General features: G+C 40.3%; 1 protein-coding gene across 1 annotated transcript in view; it reads left to right on the forward strand.

Moving 5' to 3' along the window:
* Positions 1-3,010: 3,010 nt before the first annotated feature.
* Positions 3,011-21,472, forward strand: part of LOC136239388 (uncharacterized) — a 33,872-nt gene continuing 15,410 nt past the window's right edge. Inside the window, exons 1-2 of the mRNA XM_066030123.1 lie at positions 3,011-3,164; positions 18,697-19,784. Of these exons, the coding sequence (XP_065886195.1) occupies positions 3,059-3,164; positions 18,697-19,784 (1,194 nt within the window). The 5' untranslated portion in view covers positions 3,011-3,058. The remainder of the gene's footprint in view (positions 3,165-18,696; positions 19,785-21,472) is intronic.

A 21,472-nucleotide genomic window follows, 5' to 3' on the forward strand; every position in this document is an offset into this window, starting at 1 on the left:
TGGGATGCCTTGCATCTTAGATACGGCTGGAAGCTCCTGAACATACCCAGTCACTGTGTTTGTGGGGTCCCATTTTCTGCGGATCATGCTATGATTTGCAGACATGGAGGCCTCACATTTGTTCGCCACAATGCTTTGCAAAACATCACTGCAGAGTGGCTTTCCAAGACATGTCATGGTGTGGCCCTTGAGCCACCTTTACAGCCACTTACTGGGGAGATCATTGCACCTAAGACTGCCAACCGTCAGGATGAGGCTAGGGCAGACATACATGCTAGGGGATTCTGGGGGCAGCGGCAAAGTGCCTTTTTTGACATAAGGGTGTTTCATCCTAATGCACCGAGCTACTGCAATACCAGTGTCCCCTCTTTGTATCGACGTCACGAGGCACAGAAGAAACGTGAGTATGGTGACCGTGTCAGAGAGGTTGAGCAGGCCTCCTTCACTCCCCTTGTGTTTGCGACCACTGGAGGTATGGGAAGGGAGACAATAGTTTTCTACTGTCGTTTGGCTGACCATCTATCTCGCCGTGGCTCTACTAGTTACAGTCAGACTCTGGCTTTTATCCGATGCACATTGTCTTTTTCTCTACTTCGGTCAGCTACAATGTGCATACGTGGAAGTAGGTCCATCTCGCATCGCTCCTCTGATGCCTCTCCTGAGATGGGCCGCATTGATGAGCACAGGGACTTTTAAACTTTTAGAAATCTGGTCCTTTTTATTCAGTTGTCCAGCACGTGTTTTCTTTGTGCTGGGGGTGGTAGGCAAGGGCAGTCCATCCAGCCCGGGAAAAAAAAAAAGAAAAAAAGAAAACTCCAATAGCTGTTTACTTCTGAGCCGTCCCCACATTCCGGGGACGCTAATTGAATAACATTGGTCACAAAGGAGTGCCATGACGTCAGTAAAACTATGAAGTATTTCTACACTCCTGCTCCGGTTGTGAGTCTTGTTACACGATGAGGATTAACTTTCAAGACGCTATAAAAGAGACATCGGAGCAAATTAAGATTCGTTTAAAGGATAAACAGATCTCTAGTTAACTTACTGACGTCATGGCACCTCCTTTGTGACCAATGTTATTCAATTAGCGTCCCCGGAATGTGGGGACGGCTCAGAAGTAAACAGCTATTGGAGTTGCACCAGACCCTTTTTTCCCCACCCAATATACGGAAAAAAGCGGTCTGGCCACGCGAGACTAATACCGTGTTTTTCAGGTTTCTTGCGAAAATCAAAGCATAAACGTGATCAAACACGTGATCTGTAATTCAAATATCTCGAACTTGCAAGGCATTTAAAGTGAATATTCGCACCTTTTGCCGATCATTGTACATGTTCAAGTATTGCTAGTATGCTGCAAGTTATGTAAGCCTTGCTAGTTCGAAGCATGGATCACGTGTTTGATCACGTTAATGCTTTGATTTTCGCCAGAAACCTGAAAAACACGGTACCTCTGTACACTGTACCACAAGCAAAGCAGGTGACGCCAACAGTGTTAAGAACTATCGTCCTATCTCATTGTTATCCATTGTATCAAAAGTTCTTGAAAGGTTAATCTTCAGTAAGATCATTACTCACATCAACAAATCCATTAGTCCATCTCAGTTTGGCTTCACAAAGGGTTGTTCCACACTTCAACAGATGTTAATTCTAACTGACTTCATCACTAACACTTCTTTGCAAACTGATGTTATCTACCTTGACATCAGCAAGGCCTTTGACACAGTATCACACGCGATTTTACTTCAAAAGCTATGGTCAATTGGAATAACAGGCCCATTATGGTCCTGGTTCAAGATCTACCTGACTAACCGTTATCAAAGAGTCTCTATTAACAATGTCTACTCTGACTTGTTACCAGTAGTTTCAGGTGTTCCACAGGGGAGCATCCTCGGTCCGTTATTGTTTCTAGTATATATCAATGATATGTCTGCATATATCCATCAATGCCAGCTTCTAAAGTTTGCAGACAATGCCAAATGTTTTAATCACATTAAATCGGTTTCTGACAAGGAAGACCTTCAAGATAACATTACTGCTCTTTTCGCCTGGTCACAGGACAATGACGTAAATTTCAATATAAAGAAATTTATTCACTTATCATTCAAACGCAAATTCCACACAACATACTCAATGTCTGATTCCATTATACCTCATGTAGATTCTCACAAGGATCTTGGCGTGATACTATCTGAAGATCTGAGCTGGGAGAAACATCATAAAACCATCATTGCCCGTGCTTACAGAACACTTGGTCTAATTCGACGGACATTTGTCTGCAATCATTCACCTACTACCTTGGTTAGATTGTACGTATCCTTGGTAAGATCACAATTACTTTACTGTACTCAGATCTGGCGACCACATTTGATGAAAGACATTGTTAACCTTGAGAGAATCCAACGCCGAGCCACTAAACACATCCTCAATGACTACACCAGCTGCTACAAAGATCGTCTAATTAACCTGAAGCTCCTTCCCCTCATATACATATTTGAACTGCAGGACATACTGTTTGCTATCAAGTCACTAAAGTCACCAACCTACCAGTTCAACATCAACAACTTTATCAGTTTCAACTCTTCTACTACTAGGGCTGGAGCAAGCAATAAACTCTTGATACCTCATCACCTTAACAACACAGCTCGACATTCTTATTTCCATCGGTTACCATCTTTGTGGAATGCCATGCCAATAATGGATATAAACACATCATATTTTACTCTCAAATCTAAGCTTAAATCATTCTTATGGAATCACTTTCTAATGAATTTTGACGAGAGCAACAACTGTACCTTTCACTTCCTTTGTCCTTGCAGAACCTGTCATCAATCCAGACCTCCAGTCACAAACTTCAAACATTTATAATTAATCAACATAACATTGTATAATTGTAGATAATTTTGTACTTAGGCAGGCTGATGGTGCAAGTTACCATCAGACCTTTGGTGTCACTTTTCACCATAAAGCATTAAATAAAAATAAATAAATAAAAAGCCTCGTCACCGCGCTCGTGATTAAGCTCACGTGAACGCTCACTCACAAAGAGCTGAGGACAAGGATGAGGTGCTTTGGAGTATTACTAGTTCTGGCTGGTTTGTGTTGTTTCACTAGTACTGAGGATTGCGATAAGAACGATATTGGTTGCCACCTTAAGAAATTTGAAAGTGAGTTACTATTACTGGCGCTCTATGCTAGTGATCGATACTTCGTTCTAATTCGGTGTACACTCTATTCTATAGTTTCGCAGTCCATTACACACTGAATATACGATAAGCTCAAGTGACTGGAACAGTACACCATTCACTGAAAACTATGTCACAGATAAACACGAAGGCGTACATGCATGTCACTACGTACCCAGACCGGGTAGTCGTCTCGCGTGGCCAGACCGCTGTCTAGCCTCCTCTTTCTTTGTGACGTCATTAATCGGTGAGAATGGGTCTGGTCTATTATTTATGGCCTGGTGAATTACTGTGACAAAGTTGGTGGATTCAAATGGTTTCATTGGCCAGCTGTACGTTGGCATGGTAGACCATAAACTTTACTGCAAAACTTTGAACAGGGTTGATACTGTAGCATTTTCTTGCAAGAGCAGCAAGAAACTATGGTAAATGTTTACCCACAAGCGCAACTTTGTCAACACTACTTCACCAGACCCTATTTTGCCTACCAGGAACTTGTAAGTGCCAAAGGTGTGACTTGCGACGTTTATGAGCTCCTGTGCTGACCAATGACATCACAAATTTACAAAGAAAAAGACGAGGTGAGATAGTGGCGAGACTAGTTGGGGTTTTGTAGGGGATTTCATGGATTTTTCACCTCAGGGATAGGGGTAATAAACAGAAGATTTGTAACTCTCGTTCACTTTTTCCTGCCCACACACACAAAGAAAAAGTAGTGGTCTGGCTACATGAGACTACATACATATTGTGACACCAGTTTATAGAGCAGAGGTTGGCCAAGTTTACATGATGGACAGCAGTTGAGTTGTTTTCCCAGCACAGTCAAAACTAAGTAGTATACGAAAATATAGCGAGAATAAACTGAACCAGGTCAATGGACAAGACGATTTTTTGGCAAAAATTAATAGTCAAAATTGAAATCAATTTTGACCAGCTTTGACTGCGGTCGCAGATTATAGTACAGTGCCTATTGGAGTGACACCTTGTTGGGTAGAGCAAATTATATTGTAGACACGTTATTGTATAAGAATTTTTTTAAATGCTATTGTGAGGAAATCTTAAAACTTTCGTGAAGAGTGATTTAAATATTCATATTGAGTCTGCTTAAAACACGTACGTTTTCCCCTCACAAAATGGCGTCTTCTTATAGGGTGCCACACCCTAGATCACACAGCACCTTTATACTAGTGGACATTTAATACTTCAGTAGTATAGCTGCTGGTGATGATGACTGTTGAGGGGGGCAGTGATGAGTATAAGGCTTGAGAGCGGACATGCGGTGAGATCAAGCCAACGTTCGTGTATACTACTCTGCTGCCATATTAACTTATCTCTGACTCTAACTGCACACACGTGATACATTACATCATAGCAATAATAACTACTAACAGTCACTATAACTATTTACAGTCAATTCCTGACATCCAAGGTCTCTAATTCATGTCAAGATCTGTTGTTCAGCCTTCTTCTTGGATGCTCGTTGAGGTTGGGTAAGCCTGACTTCTGTAGTGTCTGCGGCTGGACTCTCCACATCAGTTGGGACTAGCCGATCTGTACTCACTTCTGAAGTGTTATCTGTTTGTGTCTCAGTGGTGCACACTTCTAGAGGACACAACTTGGAGATGGGTCTGTTTGTTCTACTGTTTACAGTTCTGATGTGAGCAGCTCTCACCAAGCCATCACGTCCTACTATCAACTCTTCTACGACAGCAAGCCTCCAGTTGATTCAGGGTCCATCATCTTGAACCAAAACCACATCTCCAACAGTAACTCTCTGTTTGGTTGTACCATAGCCAGTAGTCTTCTTGTGGTACTCTCGCAAAGAGGTGAGGTATTCATCCCTCCACCTGGACTTGAAGTGTTGTAGTGTCAGTGCCTGTCGTTTAGCTAATCTTCTTACACTTGACTCGTCACCAAAGGTTGGATCGTCCACTTCATCATCTTCAACAAATTCATAGGGGAGAGAGGTTATTCTTCTGCCATAGAGCACGTGTGCTGGGGTCAAAGGATCCATATCATCACACTTTGATGGTGTGTATGTCAAGGGCCTATCATTAAGGACCGCTTCTACTTCCACAACTAGCGTTTCCAGCACTATCAATGAAACATTAGCTCTGCCCAGTGTTTTCTTCAACGCAGTCTTGGTTAACTCGATCAAGCGTTCCCACCAACCTCCGTACCAAGGTGCATGTTTCGGTATGAATTTCCACACTATTCCACGTTTACCTAATGACTCTGCTAGTCTCCTTGGTGACAGTAATTCTCTTAATTTCTCTGCTGCTGAGAGGTAAGTAGAACCATTATCCGATACAATAACCTGTGGCAGTGACTTTCTACTAGCAAATCTTCTAAGGGCTAAGAGGAAGGTATCAGTGGTGAGGTCCATCACGATCTCCAGGTGCACTCCTCTTGTTGTGGCACATGTAAATAGACAGATGTAGACTTTACTCTCCACGCCATTCATCTGTACATAAAGAGCACCCGTAAAGTCGATTCCAGTCACAGTAAACGGTGCCACATCACGCATCCTCATTTCTGGAAGTGGTGGGGAATCAGGGAGTGAATAAGGTCTTCCACAATGTCTCTTGCAGATAGTATAACCTCGTAAAAGTGACCTGACACGCTGTCTTACTTTACAGCGAATGAAGTCATCTTCATCAATAAAAAGATGAAGTTGTATCACAAGAGGTAGCCGTTTGGATGCTGATGAATGAGAACACATATTGGTAAACTCATTATAGTATACCTGTTGCTGGCTGTCTTTGACCCACTTCATCTTGGCTGCATGTAGCTCAACTGCTGTGAGTGGCCCAGTCTGCTTGGTATCCTTCAACTTCAGGTTGGCAACAAATCGTAACACAATGGCTGTAACTTTCACAACTCTTTCAAGGGTACTATAGTTATCCAAATCTATGATCTTGTGTAGACCATTACAGTGAGGTGAGGACATGGCTGGAACAAACCAGAGGAGGTACAACACGCACACCTGAGCACATATGTTTTGTACAGGGAAGTTATTTCGTGGGGTTATCAATGAAAAATACGTGCCAATCGAACTCTTCTTAATTCAAAGGTGCAGTCTACCCCATTCAACCCCAGTGGTTCAGTTTCGATATACACAGCCTATTGGAAGAACCGTCACGTGATGAGTAACTAACCGTACGAAATAAGGCCAAGCAACAAGTTGGGAAGAGAAAACCAGTGAAAGTCAACTGCACAAATGTCTAAGTAGCTTTGCAGTTCATCAAATCTTGTCTACGGATTGGTTTTCACGATTTAACCATTTGAAGAATGCAATTACTGCGAATTATTTTCAATAGTACTTAATTCGTGTCGTACCTCCTCTGGGAACAAACTCTGAAGTTGTTACTGCTGCTTGCAAGTGAAGCGTTGCTGCTGGTTGCCACACAGGCCAGTTATTGCAATTAGTTAGCCACTGTGGTCCATGATGCCAAAGTAGGGATGACTGCATCTGTACTGCGGTGATGCCCCGGTTAGTAAGTCTGCAGGGTTTTCTTCTGAGGGCAATACTTCCATGTCGCAGTAGAAGTAAGCTGACGGATTCTGTCACCCGATGTGATACAAATTGATGCAGTTTCTTCTCACTCTTTAGCCAATAAAGGACTATTTGGCTGTCGGACCACAAATGCACAGTTGACGGTGGTAAGCCTAATGCCTGGGAGATGAAGTAGCTTAGTCTGGCACCAGTAAGTGCACCCATGAGTTCTAGTTTGGACAGTGTCAATTGCTTCAGTGGTGCTACTCTTGCCTTGGACATTACAAAACTGGTGCTGGACTCATTACAAAGAAAGGCTACTGCACCGTAAGCCTTCATGCTGGCATCTGTGAACACGTGAAGCTGATGAGATGATTGGGCGTTCTCAATAAAATATTGTCTATCGATGGAAGTAGAAGTGGCTTCTCCTATCTCCTTGGTGATGGTCAACCACTGGTCTTCATCATCCTGCTGTAAAGGTTCATCCCATTGCAGTTGTTGTTGCCACAGATTCTGGATGAAATTCTGGCCTTAATGGTGACTGGAGATATTAATTCCAAAGGATCAAATATAGCAGATGATTCACGCAGGACCTCGCACTTTGTGACTAAGTTGTTGTGGTTAGATAAGGGGGGTCTTGGAGTCAAGGAGAGGGTGTCAGTTAGGACGTTCCATTTCATACCCAATACACTGACATCAGTAGAGTCAGCTGCTACCTTATCCTGTGAAGCCTTAGCTGTAAGCAATTCACTGTTGGACGACCAGCGTCTGAGATTGAACTTGGCCTCCTTCATGATATTCCATGAAGTTGTGTAGTACCTAATGACATCTTCTTCTGTATCACAGCCTGACATAATATTATCCACATACAGACTATAGAGCATGTCTTGTGCTATGGGGGAAGTGTAATGTGATAAGTGATGGTGAATAACTGAGTTCAAAATGAACGGTGAGCACATAGCACCAAACAGTACAACACAAAATCGATATACAACCAGCTCACTTTCTGGGTCTGAGGGATCGGACAGCCACAGAAATCTAGTAAAATCCCGATCATCTTCATGAAGGCGGATGTGTAAAAATGTCTTCTCAATATCGGTAGATATTGCAAACTTGTGAAGTCGGAATCGTAAGATGATTGAACTCAAATCTTGAAGATATGGGGCACCAACTTGAAGACAGTCGTTAAGACTGGGTGAGATGTTAGACTGGTGACAGCTACATTCATATACGATTCTGATTGGGGTGGTTGGCGAGTCCTTCTTAACCGCATGATGTGGGATGTAGTGGCATCTGGAAGTGACTGGTGGTAAGTTGATCTCTATGAACCCCCGTCTTTCTTGGTCATTAAGTTTTGTGTTGTATGCATTGAGCAAATCTGGTGACATTACGAGCCAGTGCTCGTTTGCACAATGTGTGATTGGTAGGCAAGGGAGGGTGGTTTAGCTTCCAGGGAAGCCGTGCCATATAGGAACCATCTGCCTGACGACTTATACAAGTACTCTGGTACTCAGTCATGAACGCCTTATCTGAGTCAACTGAGGTAGGTGAAGTAGCTGTGGATTCCACATTCCAAAATAGATTAGAGTCTTGCATAGATTGTGTGGAGATGTGAAGGACACTGGCTGCATAATTCTCAGACTGCTTGGTTGACGGTGTCAATGGTCCTTATAACAAGTAGCCAAGCTTTGATTTCATTGCTATGGGACCTTGTCCTCTGACTGTCTGATCCTCTACCACCTTCCAGTAATAATCAGCACCAATCAAGAGTGTGATATTGAATTGAAGGGGTCAGTGGAAAAGGGGACATGTGCCATTTTAAATTTTCCATTTTCTAAAAATTAGAATTGTCTGTTTTAGCCATATGGACAATCTTGTCACTAAGTAAACAACAGAATTTAAAAGTTCATGGCAGTCTCAAATTAGTTTTTAGCAAATACCATAATAATTCATTTGTGTCCCTAAAGTCTGTTTAATGCCCACTATGTGGTCACCCAAATTTTCAAATGGCACTTGTCCCCTTTTGTCGCTGACCCCTTCAATTGCTCTCCAGCTGTTAATGGGTTAGCAAGTTTGAGTCCCTTCAGGTAAGGTAGGTTGGCAATGGCGAAGCGTGAAGTGTTCTGTATGGGGGCTACAATGGCAGGTACCAAAAGAACAGATAGTGGCAGCTTGTCCCCTGTGATGGTTTCCAAGAAAATTGTAGCAACATTTAACCTCCTTACTAAACCAGTCAAAGATCCAAATGAGGCTAGACAGACGTCTTCTGTGTGATCAGGTTGTAACTGCAAGCTTCTAGCCAAGCCTTCTGTTAAAAACGATCTTTGGGACCTTCATCAAGGAGTATGTTGGCTTCAATTCCTGTGTTGTTAGCATAAACATTGGCAACAGCAGTTTTCAATAAACAAACATTGTCTCCAGCTACGTGTAGGGATGACGAAGCACTGGTAGGAATGGTGGTCATGCCTGCAGTTGTGGTTGGAGTGGCAACTGTGTCAGGTGTATTACTGCTGTTCTGGTGATCACTAGCATTGCTAGAGTTGTTACTTCCACCTTGTTGGTTGCATAGGCTGGTATGGTGCTTTCTAGAACACTTGAGGCATCGGTGTCTGGAAGTGCATTGTGACACTTTGTGTCGGGCAAGGTAGTTAAAGCACAAGTTGTGTTGACGAACTATCTCCAGCCTCTTCGATGGTTGAGGAACAACTTCACAGTCTATAGAGGCATGGGGGCCCTTGCAGTATATGCAGACTCTCTTCTTGAAGTCTCCTGCAGCTTGTTGAGTAGTGATCCTTCTGGTCCCAGCATGGAATGATGCTGTGGGTGTGTGAGATGGCGGGGAAGGCATGTTCAACACAGATTCAAACACACGGATTTCCTTAAGGACCGCATCTTGTTAACTCTGAAAGGTCCACTCACCATCAGTACGTTCTCTGGCAAGGTGTTTCCTAGTTCCACCAAGGTAGTTTCTCTAGAATTACTGATAGCAGCATGTCTGCATAGGAGTCAAATGGTTTGCCAAGCGAGGTGAGACTTCTGACATGTCCCTCAACAGAATCATGGAACAACTGTAAGCTTGCAAGTGTGTTAGAAGGCTTCAGTAAGTGTAATAGTGCTTGCATGTGTGTAGCAATCAGCTTGTGCGGCTGGCCAAACCTGTTCTTAAGTAGTGTCACTGACTGGTTGTAGCTTGTATGGGTCAATGGAAACCCAGCTACTACTCTGGAGGCATCCCCTTGCAGTTGCACATGAAGATAACTTAATTTCTGAACCTCTGAGAGAGTTGTACTAGAGTTTACAGTGGAGTCAAAACAGTCTGAGAATGATTGCCAGGTCAGGGGGTCTCCAGCAAATGTAGGGATACTCAGCTTTGGGAGACGACTTGTGGAGTGACTAGCTGTACTAACTACAGTAGCATGCTCACTCTGCTTCACTGCTAATTGGAATGCTAGCTGCTGCCTCTAATGTGGGACTGGTGTGACTGGTTGTGACACTGACTGTGTGTAGGGTACTTGAATCACTTGTGTTACTTACCACTGGTGGAGAATGCATAAGGGGGGTGCCATCAGCTGTGGAGGGTTGAGTTCTCTAAATGGTCTTCGGTACTGGTGGTGGCTCAGTAAATTCTGTGTGTACTGAGTTTAGCTTAACTTTCAGACGTGCAACACCATGAAGAATCTTAGTTCTGGTATCTTCAGCTTCCATTATCTCTTCTTCAAGCTCTGTCTCCTCTGTAATGAGAGGTGCAATCTTGGCGTCCAGTTGTTTTAAAATTGTTTGCTTCCGTTGTAACTGTTCGAGGATGAGTTCTATAGTTGAAACTGCTTCTTCAGTAATGTCTGCAGTAAGTAAGTCTTAGATTCCGGAAAGCAACTTCGTTGTGTGAGACCACAGCGGGAAGTCCAAAAATACTTCAGCTCATCCATCACTCCAATTAACGCCAACCCTATTACAAAACAGCACAACTACACTTGGAACACACGAGTGCTTGCCTTCTGGGGTACCGTTAGAGACTGCCACAGTGCAACGACATTTAGGTGATGGGTTACAATGGAAGAAGGCATACACAACGTGTGAGACTGGATGATGGATGAATCAGGATCGTTGGCATCCAAACTGCAGTAGACTGTTCACAGCACCAAATGTTGAGGGGGGCGGTAATGAGTATAAAGCTCGAGAACGGACATGCGGTGAGATCAAGCCAATGCTCGTGGATACTACTACTCTGCCGCCATATTAACTTTTCTCTGACTCTAACTGCACACACGTGATACATTACATCATAACAATAATAACTACTAACAGTCACTATAATTAATTACAGTCAATTCCTGACAATGACCTCCCTTGTTTCCTTGCTTTGATCATTACTCAAATATAAATTTCTCATACATACAAAACTTATGTTACATAAATGTTACATATGGCTGAAAACATAAAATTTTAATGTCTCATAGCTTCATCTTTACCAATTAGTGTGGGAAGATTATCATTCCTGACACACTAGCGAATAGACCTAGAGTAATTATTTGTGTGAATATGTCTGCAAAATTATGCCTTTTCCAATAGCGGTAAGTGGATTTCTCAATAGACCATTGTACAGCTGGTGTAATATGCCATAATACCATAATATCAATGGCCATGGCAGCACTATCAAAATAATTCAGGTGGCATTAGAAAGAAAATTAAAAGAGCTTCATATATCATACTGTACGGTAATACTGTATATTAAAGATCATGGGGTTTTGGGTTTCTTTCTCTTCAAAATCACCTAAACAACAGCCCTGTTTTCCTTCAAACAGTTTGGTAGTATTGGTTAAGTGTAACCACCTGAGCCCAAAAATGCCTTTAGAGCGATCCAGAATCTATCCAACAAGTTTTTTTTCTACTAACTGACTAAATAACTAGCTGATGCCTTCAGATAAGTGTAACTCAACAATGCATAAGGCTACAGGCTTGATTTTTGCACTGCTCAACATTGCTTTGTCCCAATATACTGTAGATATACAGACAAGTACCCGGAATTAGAGTCATCTCACATAAGCCCATTGACTTCTATACAGACGCATTTGCCAGATCCCCCTTTGCAAATGCAAGATAGTAAAGTGTGCCACTCACAACGCGTTTCTGTAGAATGTCAGTGTTTATTTTAGTTGTAGGTAAACCTTCCTGACGAAAGGGGTGGTTAATAATTAGCAGCAAGGCCTGGTTTGTGGGTGTGTCTCTTGATGCGACTAGCCGAAGCAGAGGCACTATTATTGGAGAATATGCATGGAAACTCAATTCTTAATGTTTTAGGAAGTAGTCACAAGAGGAGAACTAGTCTTCTATGTGATAAAATACTTCCAGTAACAACAAGAGGGGTCCAGATAAAATGGCACTAAATGGACTTTTCTTCCTATAGTACATTATATGGGAAAGAGTTATATATCTTCCCTATAATACTTGTGGGATGGTGCACTATATTCAAATATTATTTCTTCCCCTTATATATAGGAAAGATTTAGTGCTAAGGTGCACTAAATATTCCCTACAGTATAGTAGGCAAAATATTATTCAAAGAAGAACTAAATATATCCTACATAATTGTAGGTACAAAATATTTCTGTGTCACTGTTAACACTTTATCTTGTCCTTTAGCTACATGTAGTTGACATGTCTGGCAAAGGAAGGTACTGGTATGTAACAACAGAGACAGGCTGAGGCAGAACAACAGGTGGTGTAGTGCTCCAACTCTGACCAGTGTACAAGTAAGAGTGGAACGGTAAAATTGTTGTCTGTGAATGCAGCAGGGGCGTATCATGCAGATGGATTAGTAGCTGGAGTTAATATATCTTTCATGTTGGACACACTGGAGAGCATCGGTTAGCCTGTTGCGATCTGATATATGGGAAAGAATTTCTTCAGACCAAGCTTTGCTAGCATAAGCAACCAATTATCAACATATAGATTACGGAGTGCTGTAACTTTGGAAGCGAACGTCGCACAGATCTCCGACTTGGACCAAAAATAATGTTGTAGGCTCTTCTTACTACGTGTAGTTTTGTAGGCGCCTAGCATATTTTGTTTAGAAACCAGGGGTGTTTCATTGCAAATTGAGATTTGCCTATTATCATCAGGCGAAACGTAATATTGTCACTGCAATCAGTATACTGTATCAATTATCATCAGTTACCAGTTCAGCACTCTATATCTTGCTTACAGTGAGTGATAAAATTATTCAAAAATATCCTCATATTCTGTATGCATTCTAAAGCTTTTATCTGTAATTTGAAAGCATTAGCACCAATTACCAAGTAAGCGTCATGTTTCAAGTGAAACTGTTACATATGCACATACACACTACATACATTTAATGGGTACAACAGTTCCCTGAACTTGACTAGCTACCATTTCAGCTGCAATTTAATAATGTTAGTGTAGTACAGTGCTCATGAGCCCATTGCTTGCACACACACATAGCTAGGATTCGCTCCATATTTTGTTCATACAAATCAAACATCACTACTTTTTCAGCAAACGGTGAATTGTTCTAGCAGCACTTGAAGTAGATTTAAACAAAGGCTGGATCTTTTATGGATTGAGAGCAGTTCTGTGGTATTGCTACTCTACTACTTTACCTCGTAACTGCTGGATTGTGGTAATGCAAATCAAAAGAATTAATCGGCTGTCGGCTGGTAACTGCAGTGACTCTCTACTAGATTATTCTTCGCCCATTAAATTAATATGCATCCACCCACCATGTTACTTATGTCATGCAGGTACTTCTACTATCTTTTTCTTTGGCTGGTAGCTAACAAGCTTGTTTCTTTTGCAGATCTCTCCATCCGAGAAGTACAACCAGCTTTTGGCTCCTACTGTGGTTGTTTCCACTAAAATATTGCTCTTCTCAGGTTGATTCAAGTTAGGGCTGGGACGAACCTTCGAATGCTTCATGGGTTCGAAGGTTAAATAAACTTCAAATTATAAAAGTATCCTTTGAAGTTTTGTAATGCACTCATAGTCTACGAAATAAACGTGGTTATCTTTATTGCAACTGCTTATTCCTCTTGCGTGATCAATGTTCGTCTCTTCGCAATCAATCTTCGTGTGCCATGCCCACTTTTAAACCATCGCAGTTCAGCTTGCTACCATAGTTGCAGCCTTAAAACACCTTATAAAGTGATAGATAATGTATGGAAAACGTACTTTTAGCCATTTCTCGGTGTTTACCTGTGCATGATTGCAGTATAGCGGACACGCCCATTTGCAATTGATCAATTGCATCATTCACTACTGCTGCTATGCACTTTCCAAATGCTTACAAACTTATTAAATAGGTTTAGAAAGATAAGGCCTAAGAAGGATGTGCATAAATATAAGAAAACCTACAACTTGAAAGCTAACACCGAAGCTTCGAAGCTTCGAATGTTCGAATATTTTACAAGCAAATATTCAAAGGTAAATTTCAATATTCGTCCCAGCCCTAATTCAACTATGGCTGGGGTCCAGGATTACTGCCATGCCTCACTACTAGGGCTGAGCAATACTGCCATTTTAGTATCACGATCGATACTAAAGCCACTATTCACGATACTGAATAGTTCACAATACTTAAAGATAAGTCAATCATAGCTGGTGCTACATAGTGTATTGCTCATTATTCCTGCAGGAGGTCTTTAATGATAACATCAAACTAGCCACTATCATCTTTGTTTACAGTAACAGTTATTGTAACATATGCTTTGAGGTTATGTTATGATGTTCACACCTCTTTGCAGGGGTAACCAGGTTAAGACTTACAAGGATTCTTAGCCTAGTACTGCATAACAAATAGATTTTTAATGACAATAATGTACACACAATAGTTAATAATAAAATATCATGATATTGATACTTTTAAAATATCACGATATATCGCTAAAACAATAATATTGCTCAGCCCTACTCTATACCCTTCCAAAATTCCATCTTGCAGTGTCATTCTTGACACAACACAGTCAGGTGCAGTACTAAATCCATTCCTACTACCCTCCACGACTTTATAGGTGGAGCTAACTTGCTTTTCTGTCCGTATCATTTGATTCTTTGAAGGATTGGTGACTATCAGTGCCAATGAGGATCTGATTCGAGGCTTCCCACGTGGCCTTCTTTCTGTTTGTTCAAACCATCTAAACTTTCGTCTCTATAAGGTCGCTTCACAGTATCAGCCCACGTACTTCACCTATAGGGACAAAAAGGAGACATATACATAGAAAAAGAATGGAAAATAACCTAGATTCACCTTGCTTTGTCTAGGCAAGATATCTGAATTCCGAGATATTATCGTAAACTAGGGGTGTGCGATAACATAATTTTTTAATATCACGATAATGTACCTTATTATCACGATAACTTTTTATGCATATAAATATAAATTTAATACTTATATGTCTATACATTTATCATTGTGCGACTTGTCTGCTAACTAAACAATAAATTATACCTAAAGCATTTTGTGAGAGTTTTCCCTGGCCACTTGTAGTTTACAGTAATATCCGGAATTTATCATTGTCACGATAATGGGATTTTCACGATTTCGATTATCACGATAATGAGTTTTCGCGATAATCAATTTATCACGATTATCGCACAGCACTACCGTAAACACAACTGGTTTTATTTTTTAAAGTTTTGTGACGATAATAGGCGACTGACGATAATTGGTTGTTTATGCTACAATGGAATGGTTCCTAGTTAGTAGGAGTAGAAGGTAGCTCCACTGAAGTATTGGTCATGGCTTCCTGCATTGTCAGCCTTGCTGGGATCACAGTAATTTTCTTGTTGCAAGGCCACTTCAACTTGGTTAATTGTTTCATGGGTGAAAATTTCAAGAGTATAGGCTCAGTAGGTTGGCATATAAATAAATATTAACAAAAACCAGGACAAAAGGAGTACAAAAATACCCTAAACACAAGTGGGGGGTGGTGATGGTGGTCTCAATGAAGCGGCCAGCTTGTTTGCAGCCATGTTGTACTTTTTAATGAGGTTTTGAAGCCACCACTAAGGGAAATAGAAGTTATAGCTGCTGCATTCATTCTGGATAGCCGGAATACCTACTGTACCTAGTTGAGGAGGCAAGGTGTTGATCACAGTTGCTAATGCTATGGTTGTGCCCAATTAAGTGAGATGAATAACCAGCATTACTGTTTACCAATAAGAATTATTAACCCAACATTGGTAAATGTTACACTGCACAAGGACATGAGAGTGACAAGGCTAGAACTAGTCCAGGACCTTGATTGTGTTGCTGGAATGAGAGAAACAAATGAAGATGATGAACCAACCACCTCAGTGTCTACTGAGATAGAAGAGCTACTGTGGACCCTGATGGACAAACACTTGACAACAGGCAACAGGACTAGCTATACAGACTTTTGCTTGGATTCTCAGATGTGTTCTCTCTCACAAGCAAATACATGGAAGAACTAACAGATTGCAGCATACCGTTCCAACAACCACAGAATACCATGTCAGTAGATGGCTCCCCAGCGAGGAGCCATCTACTGACATTTTAACTTGTGTTTGGGCGACAAGCAAGGATCCCTTTGGATGTAATATACAAGACCCCGTACCAGAACCAGAAATTGCTCCACAGTAAATAGTACAACTGTGGGAATCTCTGGAAAAGTCATATTAGCTAGCTAGGCAGGACCTGAAAATAGCTGTTGGTAGGCAGAAAGAAAAGTATGATGGCAAGGCACATGATGAACCCGATAAAGTTAGTGACAAGGTGTGGCTGCATAGCACAGTAATACTGAGAGGGAGAGCTAAGAAGCTACACTGTCCATGGAGTGGACCATTCACGTAATCAAATGCACATCTGGTGCAGTTTACCAGGTGCAAGATAGTAGAGCTAGGAGATGTAGGCACGATCATATATTTTGCATTGCACTACACTAGGTTCTACTCTTCTTACAACAGGATACAAATTGTGCCACATAAATACAATAAACCACTTACGATTTTATGGAATTTAATGCCCAAACACACTACAGTTTCTACATTAAGGCAGGAAAAATTTAGTTCCTGGGTCAATACAGTTCCTACATTACTTTATGGAAGATTTAGTGCTTGTGGCACTAATCTTCCCTATAGTAGTGTAGGAGCCAAAGCCCTTTTAGTGCCATTTTGTACGGAACCGCCCCAGTTCTTTTTGCTGACAATGCAAGATGGTAATTGGCTGTAGCACAATATGGTTTCCCTGTAGCTGTGGCGGTAGCTATTATACTTATCACCCATATTTCCATAATGATTGCAGAGACACTTCTTGTACTGTCCTTTTTTTGTATTGTGTAACAGATGGAACATACGAATCGTATTGGCTTATCAGTAATTTTAATTTTTGGCATGCACCTTCAGATGTAAACTTAATTTTATGGCATGCCTGATGCATTCTTTCTTTTGATGCAGTATGCATAAAGAAGGCTGAAAGTCTGTTGTAAAGTTCTGTACAATTGAGATACTCTATTAGAGCGGTCATTTCACTGTGTAATATAGCACATAATTAATTGCCAGTAACAGTTTGGCTATCTCCATCCTAAAATTAATGTTGCAAAGTACTAAAGTATGTAGCTAAGCTATGTGTGTCCAGCTTGCAAATCGATATACTCTAATGAAGTAGTCACTTACTTTAATATAGCAGTCACTTACTTTAATATAGCAGTCGGTATTGTTACGTATGTATTATTTCTTGAATATAGTGTGGTGGCTACATACTGTATATGCTTTGCTGGGTTGACACGTTGGTACATGTACTTAGTTGTATGTGACAATATTATTAAATGAATTAATACAATTATTAATGTTAGATAAAACTAAAAACTTAGGACTACACAGTCACACTCACTGGGTCCTTTTGCTAAAACGATTGAAACACAATAAAGCAGTCACCTGCATTAAAAATTAATACTCTAATAGAGCAGTCAAGAATGTTTGTTAACTATCCCACCAGGGATCCACATTGATGGCCTGTGAATTAACGAGCTATAGCTGTCATAGATTAGGTATATAGACTAACTAAGTCATCAATATTGAAAGTTAGCTACTCTATAAACATTTTAAAACATTCAACTGTCTATTAAACACATTAAATTATTGATAAAAACTGAGATCCACAAACTACTCTAGTTAACTGACAGTGCCTATAATAGGCTTCGAGATAAGAAGTCATATGATGCAGCACTACATGTTTGTCAAGTTCATTCGACTCCAAGAGTTGTCCCCATGACTACTCATATTGTCCTTATTCTCCTCATTGGACCACAACACCTACACTTACTGCAGCTACCATAATATACCCATTATGTGACTTTTTCCTGAGGTTGTAGGTATAAATTCCCACATCTTGTATAAGTGTCAGTTAATATAATGGTTTAAATTTTATGGCTTCAACTTTCAATGTTGATCTAGTCTATATACCTAATCTATGACAGCTATAGCCCATCAATTCACAGGTCATCAATGTGGGTTCCTGTTGGGATAGTTTACAAAGCATTCTTGACTGCTCTATTAGAGTATTTTATGCTGGTGACTGCTCTATTAGGGTGTTCTGAGTGAAACAATGCTGCAAACAAGCATTGTGCTGTAAAATCCAACTTATCCAATTTGTATATTGCATGATCACTTTTATCCAAGGGTTGTTCCTGTTTCCATCCCATTCCTTTTTTCCTTGAATTTTAGCAGTTTGTGACTTTGTGTAACAGCACTCAGGGAACTTGCCAGCACAACAGGCAAAGTGCAGTACATTTGTCTATATACAGTGTTGTACGACCAATTGCAAGTTTGTCAAAAAAATTTGTCCTGACACCATAAGCCCTGCTACTTTTGCCCTGTAGTTTGGGTAGGGAAAGAGGTATGCCATATATGAACATTGCATTTTGTTTTGTGTAACACTGCATAAAATTTCATTGTAAGCCTACTCAGCAAGTCAAGTCTCTTGGCTTCCTGATGCAATATCTAGATTGAGGTTTATTTACATCTTTGTTATATTTCATGTAGCTGAATTATTTAAAAGGTTAGATGATAAAACTGAGGAAATAAAAAAGGACCTGAATAAAACACTAGGTTGCCAAGTCAGTGATACACTAGAAAAGAATACTCAACTGTTTGCTGACTTGCGTCCGGCATTGGAACAAATAACTGCAACATGCTTATCTGAAAATAATGGACGAAAATGTAATGTAGGAGACATTAACTGCACTGAGATCAACTTGTTGGATAAAAAAGTTGATTGTATAAAATGTGTGGATGGTGCACTGACACCTGATACTGATAACGGGACTAAGGATTATTGTTCTCATAATGTGTCTGTAAAGACAGCACATCTTAATATTACTGTGCACCACAAAGACGAGGGACTATCTTTCACAACTATAAATGGTGCAATTTCAGGGTTTTCAGCAAACACAACTCATAATGTTCAGGGTAATCAAGATTGTAAATGTTCGCAGGCATTTTATACCCACACAAACTTCGGTAATTTTCCCATCACTGCCCCTATCAGCAATAGACTGTTGCTTTGTAGCAATGATGCCTGTAATCTTACAAAATGGTTCTGCCTTGCAACTGAAAAAGAAAATGAGGGAATTTGTGATGTGCCCATTGCTACTTGTGATCTAAAAATTGGCACAATTCCAGCGTGTTCACTGAATGGTCCCTTACAAAATGAAACGGAAGTACAGTTTACAAACACTTGTACATCAGAAGAAAGTCCAGGTATTGTGTGCAAATTTTTATTGCACTTTGACCGAAACTCAGTCATCAACAAAGGTAGGAATGTCTATTTTAATATTGAATGGAGCAAGAACCTTAATATTACAGACTTTAGTTGCATTGGTGCAGAACATTGTCATGATATCTCCTCTATTTGCATTTTTGAACTTGAAAACAAAATATATCGATATAATTTTTTTACTTGTGAATTAAATAAAACAAAGAAACCAAATTTAACTGCAAGTCCAACTCCAAGTCCAAGTCCAACTCTTACTCCGGATGATAATGCAAAGCCAACCACATGGCTGATACTAATCATAGTGATTTTGGCTATTGTGTTCCTTTTGTATGTAGGATACCAAAACTATCAAAAGGTGAGTTTTCATGTGTAGTTGTAAACATGATGTCTAGTGTCCTTGTACACAATGTACAATAGCTTCTCAGCTGAATGACTAAGATGACTTGATCTCCATGCAGCAAAATGCAATCAAATTAGCATTAAACCAGTATGGGTAAGGTAGGGACTAAATTGGTACTTCAGGGGTTAATTTCTCTTGTTTAATCCTTACACCCGCATAATCCAGATAACTGGGTTTATATACTTAATGATATGCACAAAGTTTTATGATATGCACAAAATTTTGTACCTTTTGAAGTGCCTATTTACATCATTCTACTTGTGATGTAACAAGGATTAAAATGATACTTAGGGTGTTACCCTAGTGCTAAACGGTGAGGTTAAAATCAGCCGTATAAGTAATTTTTCAGTAAGGAAACTTGCAACCCTTTACATACCTTTATAAAGTGTTCCATAACTCAATGGTGGTTGCTCCTATCATCTTGTAACAAATTTCATTTGATTCACCATTAAACTTCCCATCCATATACAGTACGTGAATAAACCCACAATTGAAATTAAACACATTGCTAGAATTTTGAAACACGAAGACGTGACTCACTGTTGTTCATCACTTCATAGCTGTAGTTACAGTGTTCGTTTAACCTTCTCCAAGTAGCCCAGTCAATAGACTGTTAATCAATGTGTTGTAAGCTATAAGATTTAAGTTACCCCACCTAGTGTCACCATGTGTGCCCATATTCTGTAGACATGTATTTCCCAAAAATTCTCTGGGTTTAAGGGATGTTTAGCCTGTTACAACAACCTACATACAATAAAGTGATACCTGAAGCTAGCGTAGAATCAGTTTGCTTACTTCAAGTGTTGGAAGCATGGTGCATGATTTTATTCTTATGCAATGGACCATGAAGCCACCAACATGCTGCTGTAAATTAACACCTTCGCACTGCAAGCAAAAAAGAAATGAAAGTCCATGAGATGCATGTATTGTACTTGCACCTTTTGGGCTGAAGTGATATCTATCTGTGAAAAGGCTTTAGCTATGATCAACTTACACTTGTGTGAAGGCATTATTCAGTATTAGAAAATGCTATGCATAGTATATTTTGATCTTTGGCAGATAATGAGGTCTTTAAAAACCATGAAGAAAATCTGCTAGTAGGTTTCTAAAATGGTTAGAAACCTGCTGGCAGGTGTCTAACTAACTTAGTTAGAAACCTGCTAGCAGATAGACCTCAGCATTGCAAATCTCACTTTTGATCATTGATTTGCTATGCATGCTCTGCAAAGCATATACAGGCTAAGAGCCCATATACCAACAGAGCTTGACCTACTCCATTCCTTTTATAAGCACACCTATGCCAATTCGATTATGGGAGCTAGACTATAACGTTGTAGGTACATTTGCTATCATAAGCGGAGAATTCCAGAAATATAATGGAGTTCTATTTAATGCCCGTCAGTGTTCAAGCCTGTTTAATATGTACTTTAAGGGGACTCCCTATTAAAAGAACTAAATAGGTAAGCTTTCTTGTAGAATGTTTATTTGTTTCTTGTAAAAAGTTATGTAGGTGTGAAATCGTGTATATACTGGCTTAGTCACAGAAGGCCTAGCGCCAGACCAAGTATTATTAACCATTGACAACAATGTTACCACTTACTTTAAACCCTTGGTAGTGCTGGCTTTAACTTTATTGTCACAGT

Source organism: Dysidea avara, chromosome 11 (assembly GCF_963678975.1).
Source record: "Dysidea avara chromosome 11, odDysAvar1.4, whole genome shotgun sequence".
NCBI classification, from domain to species: Eukaryota; Metazoa; Porifera; class Demospongiae; order Dictyoceratida; family Dysideidae; genus Dysidea; species Dysidea avara.